The sequence below is a fragment of the Neophocaena asiaeorientalis genome, unplaced genomic scaffold (assembly GCF_003031525.2).
Source record: "Neophocaena asiaeorientalis asiaeorientalis breed wild unplaced genomic scaffold, Neophocaena_asiaeorientalis_V1.1 scaffold91, whole genome shotgun sequence".
Lineage (NCBI taxonomy): Eukaryota > Metazoa > Chordata > Mammalia > Artiodactyla > Phocoenidae > Neophocaena > Neophocaena asiaeorientalis.
The window spans coordinates 2709848-2732868 of NW_020173198.1; the positions used below are offsets into that span (position 1 = coordinate 2709848).

At 53.4% G+C, this 23021-nt stretch overlaps 1 protein-coding gene across 4 annotated transcripts in view; it reads right to left on the reverse strand.

Annotated features, from left to right (window-relative positions):
- Positions 1-596: 596 nt before the first annotated feature.
- KATNIP (katanin interacting protein) overlaps positions 597-23021 on the reverse strand; it is a 203647-nt gene continuing 181222 nt past the window's right edge. For all 4 annotated transcript variants that reach the window (XM_024744312.1, XM_024744311.1, XM_024744314.1 and 1 more), the window contains 10 exons: positions 19194-19371; positions 14206-14371; positions 10775-10932; positions 9208-9272; positions 7822-7932; positions 5961-6100; positions 3985-4086; positions 3249-3409; positions 3037-3125; positions 597-2505 (listed from right to left, as the gene is read on the reverse strand). In XM_024744312.1, the coding sequence (XP_024600080.1) occupies positions 2447-2505; positions 3037-3125; positions 3249-3409; positions 3985-4086; positions 5961-6100; positions 7822-7932; positions 9208-9272; positions 10775-10932; positions 14206-14371; positions 19194-19371 (1229 nt within the window). In that variant the 3' untranslated portion in view covers positions 597-2446. The remainder of the gene's footprint in view (positions 2506-3036; positions 3126-3248; positions 3410-3984; positions 4087-5960; positions 6101-7821; positions 7933-9207; positions 9273-10774; positions 10933-14205; positions 14372-19193; positions 19372-23021) is intronic.

Sequence of the window (23021 nt, forward strand, 5' to 3'; positions counted from 1 at the left end):
GGAGGTGGGGCCCTCTTACCTAGTGCCAATGTAATTGCTGGCAACCGAGCTGCAGTCTAGACCCCTGGCCCCTTCGACTGAACCTTCTTCCCACTCAAGGGCTGCTTTAACCAGAAGCCAATGCTCACCCCTAAGGGACGCAGGGGCGTGGCGAACTGCAGGAGGAGCCAGCAATCCAGCATCTGGGGGCTGGGCTTTCAGAATCCACACATGCTGAAGGGAAACCCCAGGGCCCAGGGAATTACACCCCGTCTCAGCTCTCCCTTGGTTATCTCAGGATTTGTGTGTTGACTAATAGCTCCCCAAGCTGTGTGTCTTGGGCAAGTTACTCAACCTCTCTGTGCCCTGGTTCCCTTGTCTGTAAAGGGAGGAGCATAATCATACCTACCCTACAGGGTTGCATGTGGATGAAATGAGTTAGTTCCAGGCAGGTAATAACCACTATAAACGTACGGGCTTCTATTACCTGGTCAGGACCACGACCCCATTTGCAGGTGGGAAAACAGAACAGCCAGCCTCCAGTGGACTCTGACTCAGTTCTTGGCGGCAGCACAGGCTCCCTCTGTCTGACCCCAAATCCAGTGCATCAGACCATATTCTTAGCAACATCTTTTATTGATTTTACAAGAGAAAAAAACAGGAAGTTATTTTAGAGTTAATGCCTGCACAGCTTTTTCTCCCCCTGCACGGTACATACAATTATTCTGAACACCAACTGAGATCCTGGGAGCAAGTGTGTGCGGTGTTCCTGCAATCTCCCGGACACGTCTGACCTGTAAACATGCCTCGGCGGGGATGGAAGGCTGGGCTCCCTTGAAACCCACGGCACTGGTTTTGGTCACTAAAAGCTGGTCAGGTCTCCTGGGAGCCCCCAGGCCCCGGAGGCACTGGCCACATCTGGGAGGTGAGCAGGGCAGCCCGGGGCTTGCAAGCTACAGAAATGATGGATCTTCTCTGGGAGAAACAATTCCTTATCTTCACATCAGCCCCACGCTCCAAATGAGAAGCGCATTTGCATAGCTGCTCGGCTGAAGCTGCAAAGCTCATAAAGTATTTGCTGGGGCTTTGGGTTGCATAGGAACTACTTAGAGTACAGTAACGCGGCGGGGCTGGGCCGGGCGCCAGGAAAACAACGGATTAATATTTGGAACAAGAAATTACCCACCACTGGGAAACCAATTAGGTCCCTGATCCGAGCTTGTTACACAGGTGGAAATAGATGCGTTTTGGGCTTCACGCAGCTGGGGGTGCAAGGCCTATTTCCAACTTGCTGGGAAGCTGCTCGATGAGGGAGAAGGGGTGGGGACCCCCGGCAACAAGAACCTCACTGCCCGATGCCCAGGACACGGGGTCAAGGACAGATGGAAAGGGAAACAGCAAGCGCGAAAAGCCTGGATCAGACCGAGGGCAGGGACAGGCGGGGAGTGAGGGCCCCGCCCCCTCCAGGCTAGTTCCAGCGGAAGGGGGCGGGGCTTCTGGGGCCCGAGCGTGGGGCCGTGGCACCGGTCCTCTGGCTCCGGGCCCTGCATCCAGACGGCATCTGGGTGTGTCCTGCTGGCCTTCCGGGGTATGACGCTGCCCACCTGTCCTACCTGGGCCGGGCAGCACCGCAGGGACAAGGCTCTGCATGCCAGGGTGGGGCCGGCTGTAGGCCACCGGTGGGTTCAGCTCCCTCCGTTGCTCAGCGGGACACATGCCCTTGGCAGATCCCTTCTTGGGCTTGACCAGAGGACAGAGGCCCTGCAGGACCGGCTCCCCTCAGGGGATCCCTCCTTCTTAACTGGGCCTGGGCGGGACCCAGGATGGGTGAAGGGGTGGTAGCAGTCGAGGCTAGACATCTGCAGAGGTCCAGGGGAAAGTCCCACCTGCTCAGCTGGCTCCGCAGCCCCCAGATGAGGCGGGGATGTGGTGGGGGCGGGAGCTGCTGGCCCCTCAGCGGGGCCCTCGGAAGGCAGGACCCTATGCCTGTCAGTGTTGGTGTCTGACGCCTGGCCTCCTTCGCCCGCTCAGCCCTCCTCCAGGCCCTGGCATGGCTGGCCATGGTACCTTCCTGCCTGGAGTCAGGCCGAGCCCGCGGATCCCACGACAGGCTTCAGCAGACTCGGGCCCTGCTTTGCTGGATCTCACAGTAGAGCCACGGAGCCAGGGGACCCCAGGCTCCCTGCAGCTGGCCCCAGGACCGCGGGGGACAGTGGAAGGCCACACCACACCACTTCTTCCACCTACCCAGAACTCCTGTATTTCCCAGGGCCATTCACCCCTTGAGTCCCTTCTCTCCAGCGGGCTCCCTCCATGCTGCAGCTCCCTTCCAGCTCCTGGGGTCTGGGGTCTGGGGTCTGGGCTGGCCCACACGGAGGCCTGAGGGCGGGGGACATGGGCGCTGAGTTGGGGCTGGGTAACGGAGCCCCACCCCGGCTGAGAGGACCAGCTCCCCCTCCTTCAGCAGTCAGCACCGCCAGCGTCTCGCTGTCTCCTTCTCGCTGATGCAGGTTTTGGGGCGTAAGGCTGTCGAGGGAGAGCACAGAGGGAGCAGTGTCACCCAGCCGCCATCCCCGAGGGCTGCCCCATGCCCTTGGGGTGAAATCCAGACTGCCTGGGGTTGCCATTCACGGCCCCTGGAGACCTGGCCTCCGCCCCCAGCAGCCTCGAGCTCCCTCTGCCTGACCAACCCTGAGCATCTTTCAGGATCCAGCTCGAGCATCCCTCCTCTGGGAAGCCCTCGCCCTGCACATCCTCTCCTGGTTTCCAGTGGCCCAGGGCAGGACAACCCTTTCAATATAGCGCTCTGCCCTTAATAGCCCTTTTCCCTCTGTACATGCAAGGCTTGGCTTCTGGGAAGCACACCACATTGCTCCCGGGGTTCTGCCCCCATCAGCGCCCCCGCAGCCCCCCAGGGAAGGCTCCTGGGTGGAGGAGAGGTGTCTGAGAGCTGGCAGGGGCGAGAGACAGTGTGTGATGCTGCCAGCTCCTTCTCTGTTCCGACCAGACTCCTGAAGGCGGGTGGGAGGGGTGCTCTGGGCAGAGAAGGAAGCTGACCTGGGTCAGCTGCATTCTGCTTCCTTTTCGAGTTGGTAACGATTTGGTTTTCATTCATCATCTGCACGTCCTGACCCTCCACCTGATTACTGCAGGGAGGGAAAAGCCAGAAGGTTCCATCAGGCTCCAGGCAGCGTGTCCCTGCCATCCTTCCTCGTTAGGGCCGGCAGGGGAGGTGATGGGGGAGGGGAGGTCACGGGCTTGGGGCGTACCTGATGGCGGTGTGTTTCTCCTGGTGACAGATGTCCGTGTCCTCGGTGAAGAGGATGGTGTGGTAGGGTACTGTGGGCTCGCATGTGGGCAGGATGCCCCTGACCAGGTGGCCCACCATGGCCAGGATCCCATTGTACACGAGCAAGTCATCCACCAGGAGCTAGACAGACAGAGGAGGGGCTGTGTGGAGTGTGGCGTGTGTGTGGTCCACCATCCCCCTCGTCCTTCCCACGTGTGACCTCGGGCAAAGTGCATCACTGCTCAGAGCCTCGCCTACTAGGTGCGCGGCCCGTGTTATGATTTCAAACCTTCACGATGACCAGGAAAGGCGCCTGGATTAGCCCCAAATTGCAGATGGGGAAGCTGAGGCTCAAAGGGCTAAAATCTTTCGCCCGTGTGGCAGGGCATGGCGAACTCTGGTCTCTGGTCCCCCAGGGCCCTAGCTCTCCCTACCCCAGAGTCGCCTCCGGCAGGAAGAGCTCCCTACACCAGTACAATTCGAGAAGAAAAGATGAAAGAAAAGCCACTTTGTTTTTTTCGGGGTGATCATTCAAATCACTCGGAGGTTTTGAATTCACGGTTGGATGGCACATCTCCCTGCCTCTGAGGACCAGGCATTTGTGTCTAAGGTTGCAGCCGAGAGAAGTCAGTCAAACTGCGACAAATGATAATTGCCGGCAGCCTAATTATCAATGAGCATAATTATCTCAAAAAACGCAGCCAGTAAGTACTTACGCCAAACTCCTTCACCCCTCGATGGGGTGTTTTCGCGTAATTCCACAGTTTGATCATTGACACCGTGGTAGGCCGATCGAAAATCACATAAACCCGGTTCACCTGTCAGAAGAACTAATTATTAAAACAGGCATGTTTGGGAACAGAGGCACTGGGCTGGGCCCGGGGTGCCAGGCGTGGGCCGGGGGGCGAGGGGGGTGGGTGCCCGAGGCAGTGCCGGCCCAGGTGGGCCACCTGGGCTGCTCGGGGCCACTGTGCATGGGATTCCCGCTGCCTTTCTTCTCCTTGCAGCCCATCTTGAGTCAGGTCACGTGTGGCTGCGTTTGCAACAAACGCTGAGCTGGCTGTTGAAAGGCCTGTTTTCTGGGCCTGGCATGGCCGTCACTGAAATGCCTGCGGAGAACTGGGCGCGCCCTTCCCTTTCCTCCACGTCAGGTCCAGAAACACAGCCTGGGGCTCCAGGGGCCAAGGGAACGGTCCCCAGCTCCAGAGTCAAGAGGCACGACCTCCGAGCAATCAGCACAGCCTTGACCGCTGTTTGTCCTTTCTCCGAATCATAAATGAAAAGCACAGCCGAGTGGCCTTGAAGGCACCGCTGGGTGATTTTCAGCGGAGATCTTTGAACCTCTGCTGGCGGAGGGGGAGGGAGGTGTCCCGATCCGTGGCCGATCAGCTAGTAAAGTGGGACCCAACAGCCTCCTCACCCCCAGCAAAGACTCGCAAATATTAGGGGGCCCCTTGCAAGACAGAAGAAAGCATAAGAATTCAGTGTTGCCCACAGGCTGCGGACTTCGTTTGGTTCCAGCCCTGGGTCTCAGCCCCAAGAAGACGTAGGGGGATGTGGACAGGGTCAGCCTTCCGCTTGTACCATGGAAATAATAAAGGTCTAGAGGAGGGTCCTCAAACTCAGCTGCCCACAGCGTTCAACTGGATACAAATGTTTGAGTCCAGCTAGAAGAGGGAGAGACGGAGAAGCTGCTCTACACCCAAAGGGCTTCATGTGAAAGATGTTGGCAGATGCCTGCTGGCCAAGGTCAAGGTGGCAGCCGGCTGGACTGGCCAGGGGCCACCAGTTTGCAGCCCCAGGTCGGAGGGCTGATAGATCTATGTGGTTCTCCTTTGCAGTGGTGGGGCTGAGGGGTTTGGCCTCTTCTCAAGGGAAGCTGATGGACCATTGAAGGGGTGCTGCCCCTTCCTGTGAGGGTTTTGAGAGGAAAATGTACCCCTTATCTTCCCACCCAGTGGTCACAGGGGTAGATGCCCAGCCCCTGCCGCACATCTATACAGGCTTCTGGCCCCGTGACTGAGAGGCTAGGGAGTGCTACCCAACCCCTCCCATCTCCTGGTCTCTCACCTCCCTCTCTACCACTATCAACCAGGCCCAGGTGGGCAAAGGCCCACCCCGAGGTTCGCCATCAGGCCTTGGAGCAAAGAGATAGGCAGGACCAACTGCAGAGTCTGAGATCTGGGAGACTGAGTCAGTTGGTTGGAAGAGATTACCAGGCAGGTCTGAGGCCAGACAGAGGGCAAGGTTGGGGTCAAGTGCCCAGCGGCATAAAAAGGGAGCAGAAACAGTGAATGTGGAGAGGCTGGGGCTGGGAAGACGAGGACAGAGTGGACTCTGCAGAGAGAGACAGGGGCAGAAAAGAGAACCATTGAGGGATGTCTTGCAGGGATCGACAGATGCCCAAGCCCCCAGGACTGCTGCACTGGGTTCCTGGCCTCAGAGTCCAATGTGGCCCTTCATCTCCCTGGTGTCCCCTTATAATATGCACCCTCAGAGCAAAGGGAAAGAACTCTGGCCAGGAAGAGCCAACCTGTCAGATGTGTTAGCAAAGACCCGAGGCTTCCTGGAGGCCCCTGGGCATTTTGACTTGTTCGAGGTTAACCTGGCCTGGAAGAAAGATGTGTCACTGAGACCAGGGATGGAAAGCCCCCCCGCATCCACCCCAGGGCTGAGAGCCTCCGGAACCCACCAGGCCGGGCAGGATGGGAGCCAGCCACATGTGTCTGCCGTCACTGGTGTTATTCACTTGGTCGATGAGCTTGTCGGGGGTCCGGACGTCCCCACATACGCCCTCCAGAGAGTTGACGCTGTCGGGGAAGGCGGCGATATCTGTAGACGCCTCTAAGCTCTCATAACCCAAAGCAGAGGGCTCAGCACTGTGGGCCACCCTTGCGGCCCCCAGCCTCCATCACGCTGACGGCACGGCTCAGGGGACGCCAGGGCGGGCGCGCCTGGCGGGCACAGCCGCCATCTGCTGCTCTGGGCAGCCAGGGGAGTGACAGCCAAATTAGACATGTTCTGGGGAAAATGAAAGCAAGGAGGCTGAGGGGAGTCGGGGTGAGAGTGGAGGCGTGGCCAGTATCAAGGAAAGGGGAGGAAAGCGGGCAGAGAGCAGGCTGAAAAAGACGGGTTTCATGGAAGTGCTGGAGGCGGGAATAAAAACTGTTGCCGTCTCTTTGGAGAGTGGAGGGCAGACTCTGAGGTTTTCCTTTGCGAGGGGATGGACGGGGTCATGGCTGGATTCTGCCTTGGCATGTAACCACCCTACCGAGACTGGAAGGATGTGGGGGGCGGAGCCTGACTCAGCTATTGCTACTCAGCGGATGGCCATTAATGCGGACGGAGAGGACATGGTCCCAGCTCTGACTCTGCCGTCTTGACCTGTGAGATCTTGGGCAAGTCATGGGCTATCTCTGGGCTTGTTTCCTCATCTGTAAAATGGGAATAAACATCTCTATGTCCCAGAATTGATGAAGACTTATACATCTAAGGAATCACTAATAACAATCAAAACCACCAAGAATCACTTATCCCAGGTGAGGAGCATGGTGCCACCAGGGCAAAGCAGAAAAGGATCCAATCAGAACCCAGGGACCCCAGAGAGATGCAAGGGAGGCTTTTGGGTTTGACCTGCTCTGGTAGTTCCCTAACTGGTGCGTCAGGGATCACAGATCAAGAGCCCAGAGGGGTCAGGCAGGTTGTATCAAAGGGAAGCAGGACAGCTCAGTGGTCAAGAGCATGGTCTTTGGAGCCAGACTCCCAGCTCACTGGCTGTGTGACCTTGGGTAAGTTACTCAACCTCTCTGTGCCTCACTTCACAAGACTGTGGTGAGGGCAAATGAGGTACATGGGACAAGCCCTGGCACCGAGTGAGCCCTTGATGAATATTAACACTATGTTTCTGGGGCCTGGGAGGTAACTGGAGGTAGAAGACTGGGATCAACCAGGTGGATGCACTTGGGGAGAAAGGGCAGCAGACACTCAGGTCCAGCCATCGTCACTATGCAGGACTGTGGCCTCGCACTGCCAACTTCTCAAGAGAAGCTGAAGATTGGGTTGTCATCTGAAACCTCCTGGTTTTTAAAAAATATTAGCGACTAACTCAAAACATTTAAAAACTCACTGGGCTAACAGTTTGCTAATTCTGGTGTCGGTATTCTGTGAGCAAAGGGCTCCACGGTCAATAAATTCAGGACACACTGGGTTGAACACAATAGAACAGGTTTCTCCCTACAGGTCCTGTCAGAGCCTTTACAACTCCAAAGTGTCTGTGGTTCTCCAAGAGGGGGCTGCAGTTGGTAGCCTCTCCCAAATTCCTGAACCACAGGACTCTTTGTTTTATGGATGTCTTGGCAGGTGTGCCTGGGAGCTTCTCTCTGCTTTGCAAGGGTCACATCTGACTGTAAGTAGAGCCCGGTGGCATTTTTAATTTCCAGGTCTGGTTCCTACAGGGACATTTCTCTCTACATTCGAGGATTCTGCTTCTTCGCCCGACCCTCCCATGCTCCCTGCAGTCTGGGTGGAGCCCCCCTTCTGCCTAGAAAGGATACTGTTTTCCGACAGAGGGATTTTTCCTCCCTGCTCGTCATACAGCTCCAGGCCGGTAAGACCGATGTAATAGGGGTCACCCCAGCTGGTCAGGAGCTGAAACTGGAAAATGACTGCAACATATTATTAAGGAAAAACAGGCTTAATTTTCTGGAGAACAGAGGAAAACAATTACAAAGATAAAAGGGATATATAAATGTTTATAGAGATGAACGAGAGAAAAAAATGATTTCTTTTTCCTTTGAGACTGAAGTCAATCACAATGTATGTGGCACGAAATTTTCTTTAATTTAAACTGCATATGAATGTGTGTATGTGTGTTTTAAGAATTCAAAAGCTTTCTCCAGGCCCCAGGAGGTAGGAGGACAGGCAGGGAGGGTGCGCTCCAGGGAGCTGGCAGGGGGGACGCATCGGTCACAAACTCAGTATTTAGAGCTGAACAGTGACCAGGCCTCAAGCTACCTCCTGCCTCAGTTTCCCTGGTTGTAAAATGACACGAACAGAGTGCCTGTTCCCTGCTCCACCCGTTTCAAGTGTGCAGGGTGTGAACAGGGAGGGGGGGATGCGGGAGCATCACAGTATTGGGGGGATGGGCCCTGGCAGGGTGACCACCCCCCCCACTCCCGCATTGCTGACTGCGCCTCACACAGACAACCAGGCATCCAGCCCTTCCTCAGCTCTGTCCCCCACTGGCTTCTAGAATCCCCAGGAGCAGGCAGGCCGGGAAGCCTGAGAAGTGGTAGGGTGGTCCCCAGGCGATAAAGCCGGAGGGAGAACAGGCTAGTGAAAGAGCCAGGCTGTCTGTGTTCACTAACCCGGTCCTACCCCTTGCCGGGGTAGGTGGCCTGGCAAGTTAGTTAACCTCTCTGCGCCTCAGTTTTCTCAGCTGTGAAATGGGGATACAGTACCCACCTCACGGGGCTAACACATGAGGTTCATACAGGCGATCTACTGCAAACAGTGCCGGGTGGCAGAAAGGGTCCAGCACATTTGAGCTATGATTCCTTCTCTCTTCACCTCCTCCCTGCCTGGTTCTAAGGAGAGACCCCAGCCCAGTCCCCAGATCGGTTCCTGCTTCTCTGGCCCCTCCCAGCTACAGTCCTTGGTGCTGCCTCCTGAACCTCAGCCCACCAGGGGGGTGGAGCCTGGAACTCCTCGGTCCCAGCAGCCCCCAGTGTCCCCAGGGACCCAGGAGCTCTCCCAACCTCCCCTTAGTTTCGCTGCATGGGCTCCAGCTGCCTTGGCTGTGGCCTGGCTGAAACCCAGGGCAGCAGCTGAGGCCCAGACCCCAAGTAAGGGCCCGCGAGGAGGCCACAAGGGCCTCGCCCTCTCCCTGGGTTCTGGGCATAGACCAGTGCCCGGGATGTGAGGCAGGTGGAGGAGGATACAGCCACAGGGCATCAGGGGCGCCTCATAGTCCATGCTCGCCCGCTCCAGGCTCTTTGTGTCCAGTCTGAAAAAACACAAAACAGCACCAGGAAGCAGAGGATTGCAGTGGCCCGAGTCGCTGGTCAGCTATCCCCCGGGGAGGCAGTGGGGGAAGGACAGACAAGCTTCTGGAGTTCCCATCTACTGGGGGAGGCTCGTCACCTTGGGTTTGACTCGCATTCCTCAAAACAACCCTGGGAGGTGGGTACTCTCACATCCTTGTTGTGGGTGAGGAAACTGGAGCACAGGGAAGTGAAGTCACTTGCTCAAGGTCACACAGCTGGGAGGTGGCAGAAGTGGGATGTGACCTGAGGTTGTCTGGTTCCAGGGTCCACACTCTTAATCACCCCACCCAAATCTAGCCCCTTCACGAACAAGATAAGTCCACACTGTTCTGAGAGCTGAGTGAGACCCAAGATGGGCCAATGGGGTAGAGTTCTGGGAGGGGGCAGGCTACCCCAGGCAGTAATCAGGGAAGTGATGTCTGAGCTAAGGAGGAGGCAGCCATGGGAAGAGTCAGAGCCAAGCCCTCCAAGCCGAAGAGCACCCAGAACAAAGGCCCTGAGGTGGGACGGGGCTGGACAGTTGATGTTTGTCCCAGAAAGCAGCCAGACGGGCTGAAGTGTGGTTGGGATGGGAGGCGGGCAGGGAGAGGAGGCAGGGAGGTGGGGAGAGCCCTGAAGTCTGTGCTTCATGATCTTGAGCAAGAGGCTTCACTCGCCTGGGCCTCAGTTCCCACATCTGTGAAATGGGCCTAACAATCCCTGCTTCAAAGGGTGGTTGGAAGGATTCTCTGAAGGATGACTACAAAGCATCTGGCTCACAGCAGGCACACGGGAGGGAGCCTCTCTCCTCCTCCAGACTCCTCCCCGCGGGGCTTCTCTCCCTGGTCCACGGCCAGTGCCCTCCGGCCCTGGTCTGGTTTTCTTCAGTTTCAAGGGCAGTGTTATAATTAAGTGACTATTCCCAGTATCTGGCCCGAGGAGTGATCCCAGCTACAGTGGAGGGAAACTCGTTTTGTTTTGAGAGCTTGGCCTCTGGTACTTGGACATCAGGGGGTTTAAATGAATAAACTTAACGTGGCATTTACAGATTGTTATGAACTTAACGCAGCTGAGATGGGCCAAGCAATCCCAGGGAATCCATGAAATGTTAGGCTCTATTTTTCTCTTTGAATCTTTCTAAATCAGGAATACAGAAACAAGAGGAGGAAGGCCCTTCCCCGAATTGGCCAGCAGGCATTTCTGGAATCTAGGCAGGCTTGAGCCTCTCTTCCCAGCAGGAAGCACAACGAAGCATTTAAAATCTCGAGCACTCCAGACTGTGAGAAGCCCAAACATCCCCAGACAAGGTGGGTACATCCCCCAGGCTTCCGGAGACGCTTGGCTAAGCTTTAGAAAACAGCCAAGTTGAAAAGCAATGTGTTTGATCATCATTTCAAAACCCTTTAGGTACACATTTCAGAGCACGATGCAAAGCCAGTGCCCGTGGGCCGGGAGGGACCGTTCATGGAGCCGCTCCCCTCACCTCTGGGCTGGTGGGGGCAGCGGGCAGCGTTGCAGGTAGTCCACAAAGAGGATTTCTTGAGCAAAATCGAAGTGGCAGTTGCCCGGCCCCTTCCGGATGAGGAAGCCCTCAGGAGGGGAGACGCACAGGCCATCCAGGGAGACGTGGACGATTTTAGCCTAGCAAACAACAGAAATAACAAGTCTGAAGAACAGGAGCCAGTGTGAGGAGGGTGGGGAGTGCTGACGTGGCTGGCGCTGCTGGCAGCTGGCATGTATGACTGGGGCCCTTCACAGAGCCCCCAGGCCCTTCTCCCAGGCCAGAACCACTTGGCCGGGGTCCCCTTTCCAGTGCCATCCCTACTCTGTGCTGGGCGCTGGACGTATAGCAGGGGAGCAGGCAGGTGAGGCCCCAGCCACAGTGGACACGTACAGACCTTCCCCGGTCTACTCAGCTGCAGTGGCCTGAGGAGGTATGACATGGTGGTCGAGGACGTGGACTCAGCTGCTCTGAGATCCACCATGAGTAGTTGTGCAAGTTACTTGACCTCCGTGCCTCAATTTCCTCATCTGTTAAATGGGCTCAACGAGGAGCTGACTTACATAAAGTCTCCAGAACAGAACAGTGCCTTGCACAAAATACGCACTGCACCAGGGTTAGCCTGGCCTGATCCTTCTCCAAACCCTGGCCCATACCTCACCTCCTCTCCTAGCACCTGCCCCTGCGACAGAAATGGGCTCTTTCTTGATATTCCTTCTCACAGCCCTTGGCTTGTCCTTTTAAGGGCATGTATTCCCTAGCTGTGTCCTCCATGGTTTCGGGGTCTCCCCTGATGGCAGAGACCCCAGCTGGATTATCTCTACATCCGCCTCTGGGCATGGCACACAGTAGGAGCTTGCTGAATTGATTGGATCTGGGCCACCATGACCCCCTGTTATAGGCCAGATTTTGCCAGCCGGATGGCCAGGATCTGCCAGTAAATGTCAAAGCCTAATGGCAGGATCCGAGGTGGCTCAGCTCTGTTCCCCTGGGGAAGGGCGGTGGTAGGGGAGCAGAGAGGGGGCTAAGCCAGTGCCCTCTCCGACTCCACATCTTGGAATCAGGGCTCCTTGGCACCCCACTCCACCTTCATGGTTAGCAGCCCAGCCAGCTGCTGACCAAACTGGTGGTGTTTCACCCCGGAAGACACAGAGGGCTTCTCTGTGAGGAAAGGAAGGGGCCCTGTCCTGGGTCTCATGGATAACAGTGTACCCTGGGGCTCTTCACCCCCCCATAACTCAGTCAGCCGGTCACAGGGTACCTAAACCTAAAAGGTGTACAGGGGCTGGAAATGGTGACCCCAAAGCTGCTAGGCCTCCGCTCTACTCTCCTCAAGCCTAATTCCTGCCTGGGCCCCAGGCTGGACCTGTGACTCAGGCCTGGCCAAACAGAGAACTGTCACCCACGGGCCATGTGGATGCAAGAGCCACATGGCTCCTGGGGTTTTGCTGGCTTGGAGCATGCAGGATGCAAGCCCAGAGCTGCCAGTGTTGGCCTGGAGGAGAAAGCCACCTGAAGTGAAGCTGGCAACAGAGCACAGCAGAGGTCCAGGAAGTCCCTGTCCCTCTTCTAGGGCCACCACCACCTCCTGGGAGCATCTCTGACTTCCCCAGACCCCGGTTCATTGCCTCAGAAGGGGCTTTTATTATCACCTCCATCTTATAGCTAAGGAAGCTAGAGTTCCGAGAGGCTAAGCAACTTGCCCAAGGACACACTGGAGGGGTGTGAAGCCCACCTCCTAGAGTGCCAGGCCTGGCTCTAACCTCATGCCAGGGGCTCAGAGCCAGCATGCCCAGTGGTGCCCTGTGGGGTAGGCATCTGATGCACTTCCCTGGGGAGGGAGGGACCAGAGTTCCATTACTCTGCGCCCTGGGATCGCCCTCTCAGATGGCGCTCATCCCCGCTCCCATGGTGGCCATTCATCACTGGCACCAAGGCTGGTGGGGGCCAGACCTGGGAAGCGGGGCCTCTGGGCCCAACGTTTCCAGGTGGTAAATCCAGGTCGTGGAAGCTCAACTGGAAAGAGGGATTCACTCAAGGGAAGGGAAAGGCCCAGAGGCATGAGTTGAGGCAAAAGAATGTTTCTTTAACGCCAACACAGCTGACATTTTATTCGCGCTCGACCCAAGAGCACGCTTACAAAGACACCAGGGCGGCCTGGGCGGGCTTTGTAAACTGCATACTCAGGGGAGCCAGTGCTCCTGAAGACAAGCGCCGGGGGCTGGGGGCTGCTCACTCCACTGTGATAAACCACCACAGACTTAAGTCCCTGGACGTACTGAGGACCCAGGCCTGGGCTCACGGCATCCTCACAGGCCAGGTCCTGGCTTTGTCAACTTCCGTGGGCCACAGGCAGGTATCCTCCTCCTCCTTTTACAGATGAGGAAACTGAGGTCCAGGGAAGGCGGGCCACTTGCCAAAGGTCACACAGCTGGGAAGGGTCAGAGGCGGGGATTCAGACACAGAGCCTTGTGCATTTAGGGCCCTAACTGCATTGCTATATTTTAGGTGACCTTGTCATCATCACTTCCATGTAGTGGGAGGGGACAAATGTCTCATGGTTCATGGTCACACAGGTCAGAAAAGCCCATGAAAGGGGGCACTTCTTTTCTTTTTTTTTTTTGCGGTTCGCGGGCCTCTCACTGTTGTGGCCTCTCCCGTTGCGGAGCACAGGCTCTGGACGCGCAGGCTCAGCGGCCATGGCTCAAGGGCCCAGCCGCTCCGCGGCATGTGGGATCTTCCCGGACCGGGGCACGAACCCGTGTCCCCTGCATCGGCAGGCGGACTCTCAACCACTGCGCCATCAGGGAAGCCCCAAGGGGGCACTTCTGATGCTCTTTTCCACATGCCAACAGAGGCCCCTGCTTTTTCACACCCAGAAGAAGAAGAACATAGTGTAGAAATTAAGAGTGTAGGCTCCAAGCTCAGCAGACGTGGACGGGCCTCTAGCTGTGTGACCTGAGATGAGTGACTGGACCTCTCTGAACCTCAGTTTTCAATACCCTGAAAGATGGGGGTAATAACACCTGCCTCCCAGAGGCTGGAATGCGGGTCCAATGAAATGACAAAGGCATGAGAAGCCCTCAGCCCGGGCCTGGCCGCCAAAGCGCTCAGTGAACAGCAGGGCTGCAACCGACCACTGTGAGTTGGGGGCTGGGCCTGCTGAGGACCCCTGAGCCCCCAGAAGAGACAAGGCGCTGCAGTTCTCCGAGTCAGCCCCGGGCTCTTTAGCCTGCATTTGCTGTTTGCAGAAGGGAACAGCGGCAGCTCTCTCTCCCTGGCTGTAACCTCCCCCAGCTTCATTTGGAAAGTTCTGGAGGATTTATGCTCCTCTCTGGCAGCCATGCCAGCCATTCATCAAGGTGCTGTTTCCCTGACAGTGGACTAAGCGCGGCTGCTGTTGCCCGGCTTACCCCTCGATAGGTGTCCTCGGGAGATTTATTGTAGTTCCAGAAGCGCAGGCCTGCGATGCTTTCGGCTCTGTCGAAGTGGATCGTGACCACGTGGTCCAGCCCCGGCAAGAAGGGGATCAGCCACATATGCTCATCCTCCATCGTGATGTTGGCCCCATCAATTAACCTGCACTCGGTGGGGAAGGAGCGGAGAGATGGGGGCAGCCCGGTCTGCTGGGAGAACTCACAGTGTAGGGTCTACACCCACTCCTCTCCCCATGGCAGCCCCTGCCTGGCACGAGCCTGGCTGGATCCGGCTCATTACGGGGGGGGTGAGACTAATTAAAGCAACAGTGAGGAGCCATCTCTCCTGTGTGAAGTTAGACAAAATAGGAAAACAAGGGGAAAAATAACAGTCTGTGCGGTTAAAGGTACAGTGAAGCAGTCATCAAGGGTTTTAAAATGGGGATGCGGGTGTGTGCTAGTTTTTAGGACCCTTTAACCCAGGCGATCCCATTTCTAGAATTTATTCCCCCTAAGAAAAATTTATTCAACATGTCAAAAAGCTATCTGCACCAAGATACTGCTTACATTAGCAACAAACAAGCAAACCCTAAAAGGTCTCAAAATAGGGGAAAGTTCAGTAAATCTGTACGGTAGTTAAAATGATAATCACAAGGATGGTGCAGTAACGGGGAAAGGCAGGGGCGCTGATTTTAATGCTGTAAAATGAGGACAAGGACCAGGAGAGATTACGCAAAAGTGAAAGATCTATTTCTGTCAGAGGGGTGGGGGGGTGACTATTTCTATGTTCCCAAATTTCTAAAAAGTGATGTATTGACTCCATGGTACATTTTGAAAGAATTCTATTCCTTCTTTCTTTCTTTTTTTTTTTTTTTTTTTTTTTGGTACACGGGCCTCTCACCGTCATGGCCTCTCCCGTTGCGGAGCACAGGCTCCGGACGCGCAGGCTCAGCGGCCATGGCTCACGGGCCCAGCCGCTCCGCGGCATGTGGGATCTTCCCGGAACGGGGCACGAACCCACGTCCCCTGCATCGGCAGGCGGACTCTCAACCACTGCGCCACTAGGGAAGCCCTATTCCTTCTTTCTTGTGCTGGGGGAGAAAGATACTAAAGCACCAGGGGGAACCTGGCAGCTCCTGGCATGGGACAAGTACAAGAAGGGGCAGGTGCCTCTGCGGGGGGTGATGGTCTGGCCTGTAGTCACCCAGCTTGGATATCCCAGGGCAGCTCACCACTGCTGGGAAGGAGCCCCCAGCACCCTCATGTTCTAAAAGGGCTTGTCACCACACTGCAGTCCCTCTTGGCCAGTTTCTGGTTCTCCTGCTTGGGACGTCTTGCCTTATCCTTCCCAACTCTGCCCAGCGCACCCCAGCCCAGACCCCAGCCCTGAGCTCACTACCACTGAGAGACCTGGCCCTGGAGATAGGGGCCCAACTCTCAGCCTGTTGGGCGACCCCCTCCCCTCACCCTCCCATTTTCCTGGTGACCTTGAAGCTGCTGCCCTGGGAGGGACACAGGCTGCTGCCACATTTCCTGGATTTTTTTTTTTTTTAAACATTCTATTTATTTATTTTGGTGGTGCAGCATGTGGGATCTTAGTTTCCAGACCAGGGATCGAATCCACGCCCCCTGCATTGGGAGCATGGATTCTTAACCACTGGACTGCCAGGGAAGGCCCCACGTTTCCTAGATTTTAAAATAAACTTTATGTTTTTCCTCTTACATTTTGAAGTTTTGGGCTTGGAATAAATCTTACAATCGAAGTGTTCCTCCAAGGAGGTAATGTTTCTTTTTTTCTCTAAAAGGCTGTTATTAAATTGATGGATGGTGTGTCTTACAATTGCTGGCATCTTAAAACTGAGGAAATCCAGCAATTTAACCCTGGGGTGTTTGTGGAATTAAGCTGACTGAGGTCTAAAGCTAGAGAACCTTCTATTTCCTTCCAAAAGCAATTACCTCTCTGTCCCAGATATGGTGCCACCTCCAAAGCAAAACTACTGCCCAATTCTGAGAGTGGAGAGAACCGATGAAGCGTTTATAGCTGACAGTGAAGGGAGGTCCCTATAGACACCCTCAAGAATATCTAAATGATACTTCCTAGCTCTGTCCACAAAAAAAGCCTAGAAACAAGGATTGACCCAGTAGCAATGAGCATCCCTAGTGGCTAGATTATGGTCTCTAAATACCATTTCCCACTAGAAGGAACCTGGGCTTCTTGGAGAAATAGCTGATTCCATGCCTGGGACAATACACATAAAAGAGGAACCTGGACTATCTTGTGACATCAGAAGCAAGGCAGCTATCAGAGGCTACTATTTTACAAAAGGATTTGGGAGGTCCCAATGTCCAAACAGGGATCAATTTGAGCATCAATAGGATAAAAACCATAATAGATTGAAACCCTTCAAACATAGTAGGTTTAAATCCATGAGTTTATGGCAGTCAAAAGCAAACAAATGTTTTAAAGGATGCTAGAGAAACAATTTGCTCTTTTGAAAACTGAAAAATAAAGGGAAAGAATCAAACATTTAGGTTGTCTTTCCTGTTTGAATTGTACCTCAAAGTAACCAAATAATTGAGGGAAATTTTCCCTTTATTGACAAAAAAGGAGTGATAGGATCAGTGTATCACTGTTTCACAACCCCCAATAGAGTAACAGATCTAACCACTAAGTATTGGCTGCCAACATCACAGAAAGTCTGACAACCAGATATTCCATGAGTCCTGAAGGGAATACACAGTGACATCCACGCCCTGATGGTTATGTCTTGCCCTAATGGTCAAACCTCAATCTGATCAGACCTCTAGCTCTGGTGAACAATTTACAAGAAATACAGGGGCCTGAAGAACAGGCTAAACGATACCATAGCGATGCAGCCAGTAAAATCCAGACTCAACAGGGCAAAAACCCTGGTTTCTTCAACAGATAATTTATAAGGAAAAAAAGAAGAAAGATGGAAGGGAACCTAGAGATTATGAGAGGCTTAAGAGACATATCAACCTACAAACTTCCTTACAAAACAGAAATAGACTCACAGTCATAGAAAACAAACATAGAAAACAAACTTATGGTTACCAAAGTGGAAAGAGGTGGCGGAGGGATAAATTAGGAGTTTGGGATTAAAATATACACACTACTATATATAAAACAGACAACCAACAAGGACCCACTCTGTAGCACAGGGGACTCTACTCAATATTTTGTAATAACCTGTAATGGAAAAGAATCTAAAAAAGGAATATGAATATATAGATATATATATATCTGAATCACTTTGCTGCTTACCCTAAACTAACACAACATTGTAAATCAACTATATGTCAATAAAAATTAAAATAAATAAAATTTTTAAATTAAAAAAAAAAAGTATTTTTTGGCCACGCCACTCGGTTTGTGGGATCCCAGTTCCCTGACCAGGGATCAAACCCGGGTCCTCTGCAGTGGAATTGTGGAGTCCTAACCACTGGACTGCCAGGGAATTCCCAAAAAATTTTTTTAAAACGAGGCATAACAACCAATCACAATGTATGGACCTTACCTGGATGCCAATTCAAGGAACAAACTGTTATAAAAGGGGGAAAAAGATGGTCAGGGAAATAGAAACATGCTGGATAGCTAGTAATTTAAGAGATGACTGTTAGTTATTTAGCTGGAATAATGGTACTCAGATTGTGTTTAAGTCCTTATTGTTTAGAGCTACATACTCAAATATGTAGAGATGAGATACTATCAGACCTGGGATTTGCTGCGACAAAATCTGTGTGGAGGGTGGGTGTGGATGCACAAGCAGGGCCAGCCATGAGCTGATCACCTTTACAATCGGCAGCGGGCCACCGTGTGCAGCGGTGCGACTCGCCAAGATGGCCCGTGAGCAGGTAATGACAGCAGGCCGCGAGGGCCGCGGCTAAGGGGCACCTTAGAGGAAAGCAGGTAGGAGTCCGCCGTGGACCCCACACACGCTCTGGGCCAGGGACGGGGCTCAGCTGTGATGTGGCAATCCCCCTCCCGCCCTCCAGCCATGGGAATTATTGTCCCCATTCTACTGATAAGGAAACTGAGGCATAACTTAGTGGTTAAATGTATGGGTGTTGGTCTCCCATGGACCCGTGTTCAAATCATGACTCTGCCACTCAACTAGTGTGGGTACCTCTCTGTACCTCAGTTCCTTCATCTGTAGAGTGGGGGCCTCTTTGGGCTGTTTGAGGTTTAAATGAATGAACATCTGCAACCTGCAGCCTGCTTAGCATGGTCCAGTGTCTAGCATTTAATAAACGCTCAAAAAATGGCAGTTATAATTTCCGTTATTATTATTATTATCATGACTATTATTATTGGAGAGGTTAAGCAACTAGCTGGTAAGGGGCAGAGACAGGATTTGAACTCTCATCCCTCTGGCTCCCCTAGACTCTTCTTGTTTGCACCTCCAGGCAGGGCCTCAGCCTGACAGCTGTCCTGACTCGGGGGGGCCGAGTGCCAGACTGCCGGCTCTGGGGCCCCGTGGATCAGGGCTATATTCAGGCTTGACCCAACCTGGGCTTATGAATCTGACAAATGCAGAGGGAAGTGCATTTAGCCACCTGTGGAGACTTCCTCAGCCATCACCTCTGACCTCAGGGAGGGGAAGGCTTTCAGCGCCCGAGAGGTGGGGTCCCTCATGCCTAAACACTGAGCTAAAGGCTTACCAAGCAGCCACCATGTGCGAGGCCCATGCTGAGCACCGTGAAGAAAACACAAAGCACACCTGGGTCTGGAAGCAGGAGAGCCTGGCTTCCAATCCTGCCTACCTCTTCCAGCTGTGTGGCCCTTTCCTGGGCCTCAGTTTCCCTTGAGTATAAAATGGGCAGACCCCAGACCTCACGGAGTGGCTGGGAGAAGGTGGAATAGGAGATGCCGCTTGATGGTTGAGTCTGAAACCTACGATACAGATCAGGTCCCCGAACCCCTGCTGTCATGAGCCTTGCTTGCGCTCCTTACAGACACTCACTTGTCCAGGGTCTGGGAGTCATTGGTGCACTCAGGGAGGTCATTTAAGTCTCTGGGGGAGGCAGAGATCTGGTGCAGGTTGATGGGCAGTGCCTGGCCGTCCTTGCCCACCACTTCCAGGCCTGTGAGCCCCAGGTAATGCAGGTCTCCCCAGGAGGCGGTGAAATTCAGCTGGAGGCCTGCAGCAGGAAGAAAAGTGTCCCGTGAACATCACAGGTTCCAGAGGAGGTACCCAAGATGGAGAGAGGAAGAGGAGTGATCTTCAGCCTCTGCATTCCACCAACTGGAAAGCCCAAACTTCAATGAAAGGGCCTTCAGAGTGGGCTCTGCACCTATCCTCTCGGTGGCCCTTGGACCTGGGTCACTGTTGACGCTTAGGAAATGTCTGCAGGATGAGTGCGCCGGTGTGGTTTAAACTCGCACACAGCCCTGGATCTTTTCTCCACTTATCAACCACGTTGCCCACCCCATGCTTAATGCCTTAGCGTGGCTTCCCATGCTGCTTGGCCAGCAGGCTTCGTCATCTGGCTTCTGCCTACTTCTCTAACCTCACCTTGCACCCAAAATCCCTTGCTCCACTCAGACTGTCTTTCAGTCCCACATATTCACATTCCCCTCTCCCACCACAGGGCCTTTGCACATGCTGTTCTCTCCCTCCTGAACTCACATGGCCTAGGCTAACTTGTGCTCATCCTTCAGGTCCCAGCTACTTCCTCAGGGAAGCCCTCCCAACTTCTTTGACCACATCAAGCCTCCACTCACAGCCTGCCATGTCACTGTGAACTTCCCCTTACATGCTCTGGTCACCAGTGTGATCTTGTGATCCTTTGGTAAATACCCATGTGCCCTGAGGGCAGAAATCCCATCTGTTTTGCTAGCTCATTGTGCCCCCAGAGCTTGGCAAAGTACCTGCCACACAGTAGGAGCTCAGTACAGATGGAATGATTGAACAAGTAACTAAATAGACGAGGCTGCAGCAGTGAGCCACAGCGTCAGAAATGGACATTTTATGCAAATTGGCCACTATCATGGTAAAGGATTCAAGGTAAAGGAAGTGACCCATGTGAAACTCCCATGCTTTTGCCCTTGTTCCACCCCTTCTCCATCAGGGAGCATTTAGGAGTGAACTTCTGGGCAAAACTGCCCAGGTGAGTCATTCATTTGCCCAGAAAGTGCAAAGCCGATGAATCTCTATCCAATATCTGGCTGGAGTTTCTCCTTCCTTAATGGTCTCCCGTTACAGCAGAACCAGGACCAAGCCCCATGAACTCTTTTACCGTTGGAGAACTGGGGGCCTACTTTAGCACTCTTGTGGGTGGCTGTGTTCCAAAGAGTCACACTTGTTGCAACTTTCACAGAATGCCAGCACTGTAGCACTGGAAGAAGGAAGCCTGGATTCACGTAGCTCCACCCATTTCAGCTCAGGCAGGTTCCAGATGCCCTTGTGGCTGGAAGGGAGGCCAAGCCACGTGACCTCCCTGGAGCGTGGCTTCCTCTCCTACGCCCCTGTCGTTTCCAACATACATTTTGTAACTTGGTCTCAGATCCCTCTGCCCTCCGTCGTGCCAAGGTAACTCTGAGCATCTTGGGGGCACATGAAACAGATGTGTGACCAGCGTGGTCCTGGGCACATCATAGCTTCTCACAGCACCAGAAGCCTGCAAGATGGCCACAAATTCCTCCCACCGAGTCCTTGCCTCTTTGCAATGTGATTTCGCCGCTTCTCCCATCCAGAAGCGGAGTTTATTTCTTCACTTCCTGAATCTGGGCCACATGATTTGCTTTGGCCAATGGGACAGAAGCAAAAGCGAAGCTTGCAGAGGCTGTAAAGCACATGTATACAGGGGTCTGGCCTCTCTTTCCACACCTGGAGTCTTGCCATGTGAAGGAGCCAGGCTAGCCTCCCAATCGCAGGCCATGTGGGTGGAGACATCTTAGGTCATTCAGCTGCCAGCCCATCTGCCAGCTGACTAGACACGAGAGCAGGGCCAGCAGAGGCCAGCCTGGCTCAGAGGCAAAGGAATGCCCAGCCACGCCACTGAATTACGATAAATCACAATTAATGGTGGTTATATTAAGCTGCTAAATTTGGGGTTGGTTTGTTTCACAGCAGAAGCTAACTGATGCATTCCTTCTCATGATGAGTCTATGTTTAATTGTCATCTCCTCAGAGAGGCCCTGCCAGCCACCTGAACTCAAATAGCACCCTCTCCCATCACTCTCAAAACCCTTCCTCTGCTTTATTTTTTGTCACCTGACAAGATGTTCTACTTGATTTGCTTATTTGTTTTCATCAGTCCTTCCCACTAAGATGGAAGCTCCCTGAGGGCAGGGGCTCTGTTAGCTGTGTTCACTGTTGTTATCTCCAGAGCCTAGAATAGTGCCTGAAAACAGATGGTCAATTAAGGATTTTTTAAAAAAAATAAATGATTGATTGAAGAGTATGTGTTTAGTAGATACGTGTAGGTAAATGATTCAAAATACAATCATTTGAGTTTAACCAAAATCACAGTCAATGGTAAACATATTGCTACTATGGTACCAAGTCCTGTTCTTGGCCCTGGAGATTTAGGGGTAAACACATAGCAAAATCTCTCTAGGAGCTTCCACTGCAGTGAAGACAGACAATGAACACACATCAAAAAAATAATCTGATAGTTCCACAGAGTGATGAATACCATGAAAAAAATGAAAGAGATAAGACAGGGACTAACTAAGCAGGAATAGGGATGGTCACAGAGGGCCTTTCTGAGGAGGTGACGTTTGAGCTGAGACCTGGGTGATAAGAAGGAGGCCGCCATTCTCTAGCATTTCTGGAAGAACATTCTAGGCTGAGAGGGCAGGAAGGGCAAAGGCCCTGGGATGGGAACATATTTGATCTGTGGTTGGAACCAAGTGACTGAGGTAGAAGATGGAGGAAAATGAGATCAGAAGGTTAGGTGGAGGCTAGATCATGTCATGAAGTCTGGATTTTCTTCTCTGCAGTGGGCAGCTAGGGAGGCTTAGATGTGCAAGCCGAGAAGTGACATGATCGGACCCGTGTCTTGGAAAGCGCACTGGGGTTGGACTCCATACAGAGGCCAGGGAGGAGGCTGTTGTGATACCTGTGGCTGGGACAAAGGCGGTAGTGGTGAAAACGGGGGCAAAGTGGACAAATTCAGGATCTGTTTTGGAGACAGCATTGACAGGGCTCTCAATGGCCTGTATGGAATTAACGAACAGAGAAAATGTTTCTGACCCAAGGGACAGAGTAGCTGTGGGTACCATTCCTGAGACGGAGAAGGCCTGGAGGTGAAGGAGGGAGTGGATTTAGATCAGGGGGATCCCCGTGAGGGAGAAATGCCACCTCTCCCTCGAAACAAGAGGCAGCACCCCAGACTCTCCCAAGCCTGCCACCCCTTTGTTTGCCTGGCAAGATGCACTGTGATGCCATCTAATCCAGGGCTGCTCTGAAAGTGATGGCTCTCCTTTTTGAGCTAATATCCGTGTTCCATATTCATTTTCCTCTGGTGTATCAATTAGTATTTATATAAATGGAAATTAATTTTGCTATTTCTCTCCCATGTTTCAACTCTCTCAGCTCCTTTCCTATTCATCACCGCTGATATTTGCAAAACTTCCAAAATTAGTGTCATCTGCAAATTAGCAAGTCATATGTCCCCGTTCAAAACACTGATAGGATTGGCCGTATTTACCAACCCCAACGCACCACCCCGGGTCACTTTGTCAAAGCTCTCTTCATTTGCGCAGGCTGGGAAAGTAGGGTTAGGATTTGGGATACAATGAGGAAAAAGCCAAAGGTTCAGAGAAGAGAGATTCGGAAATCACA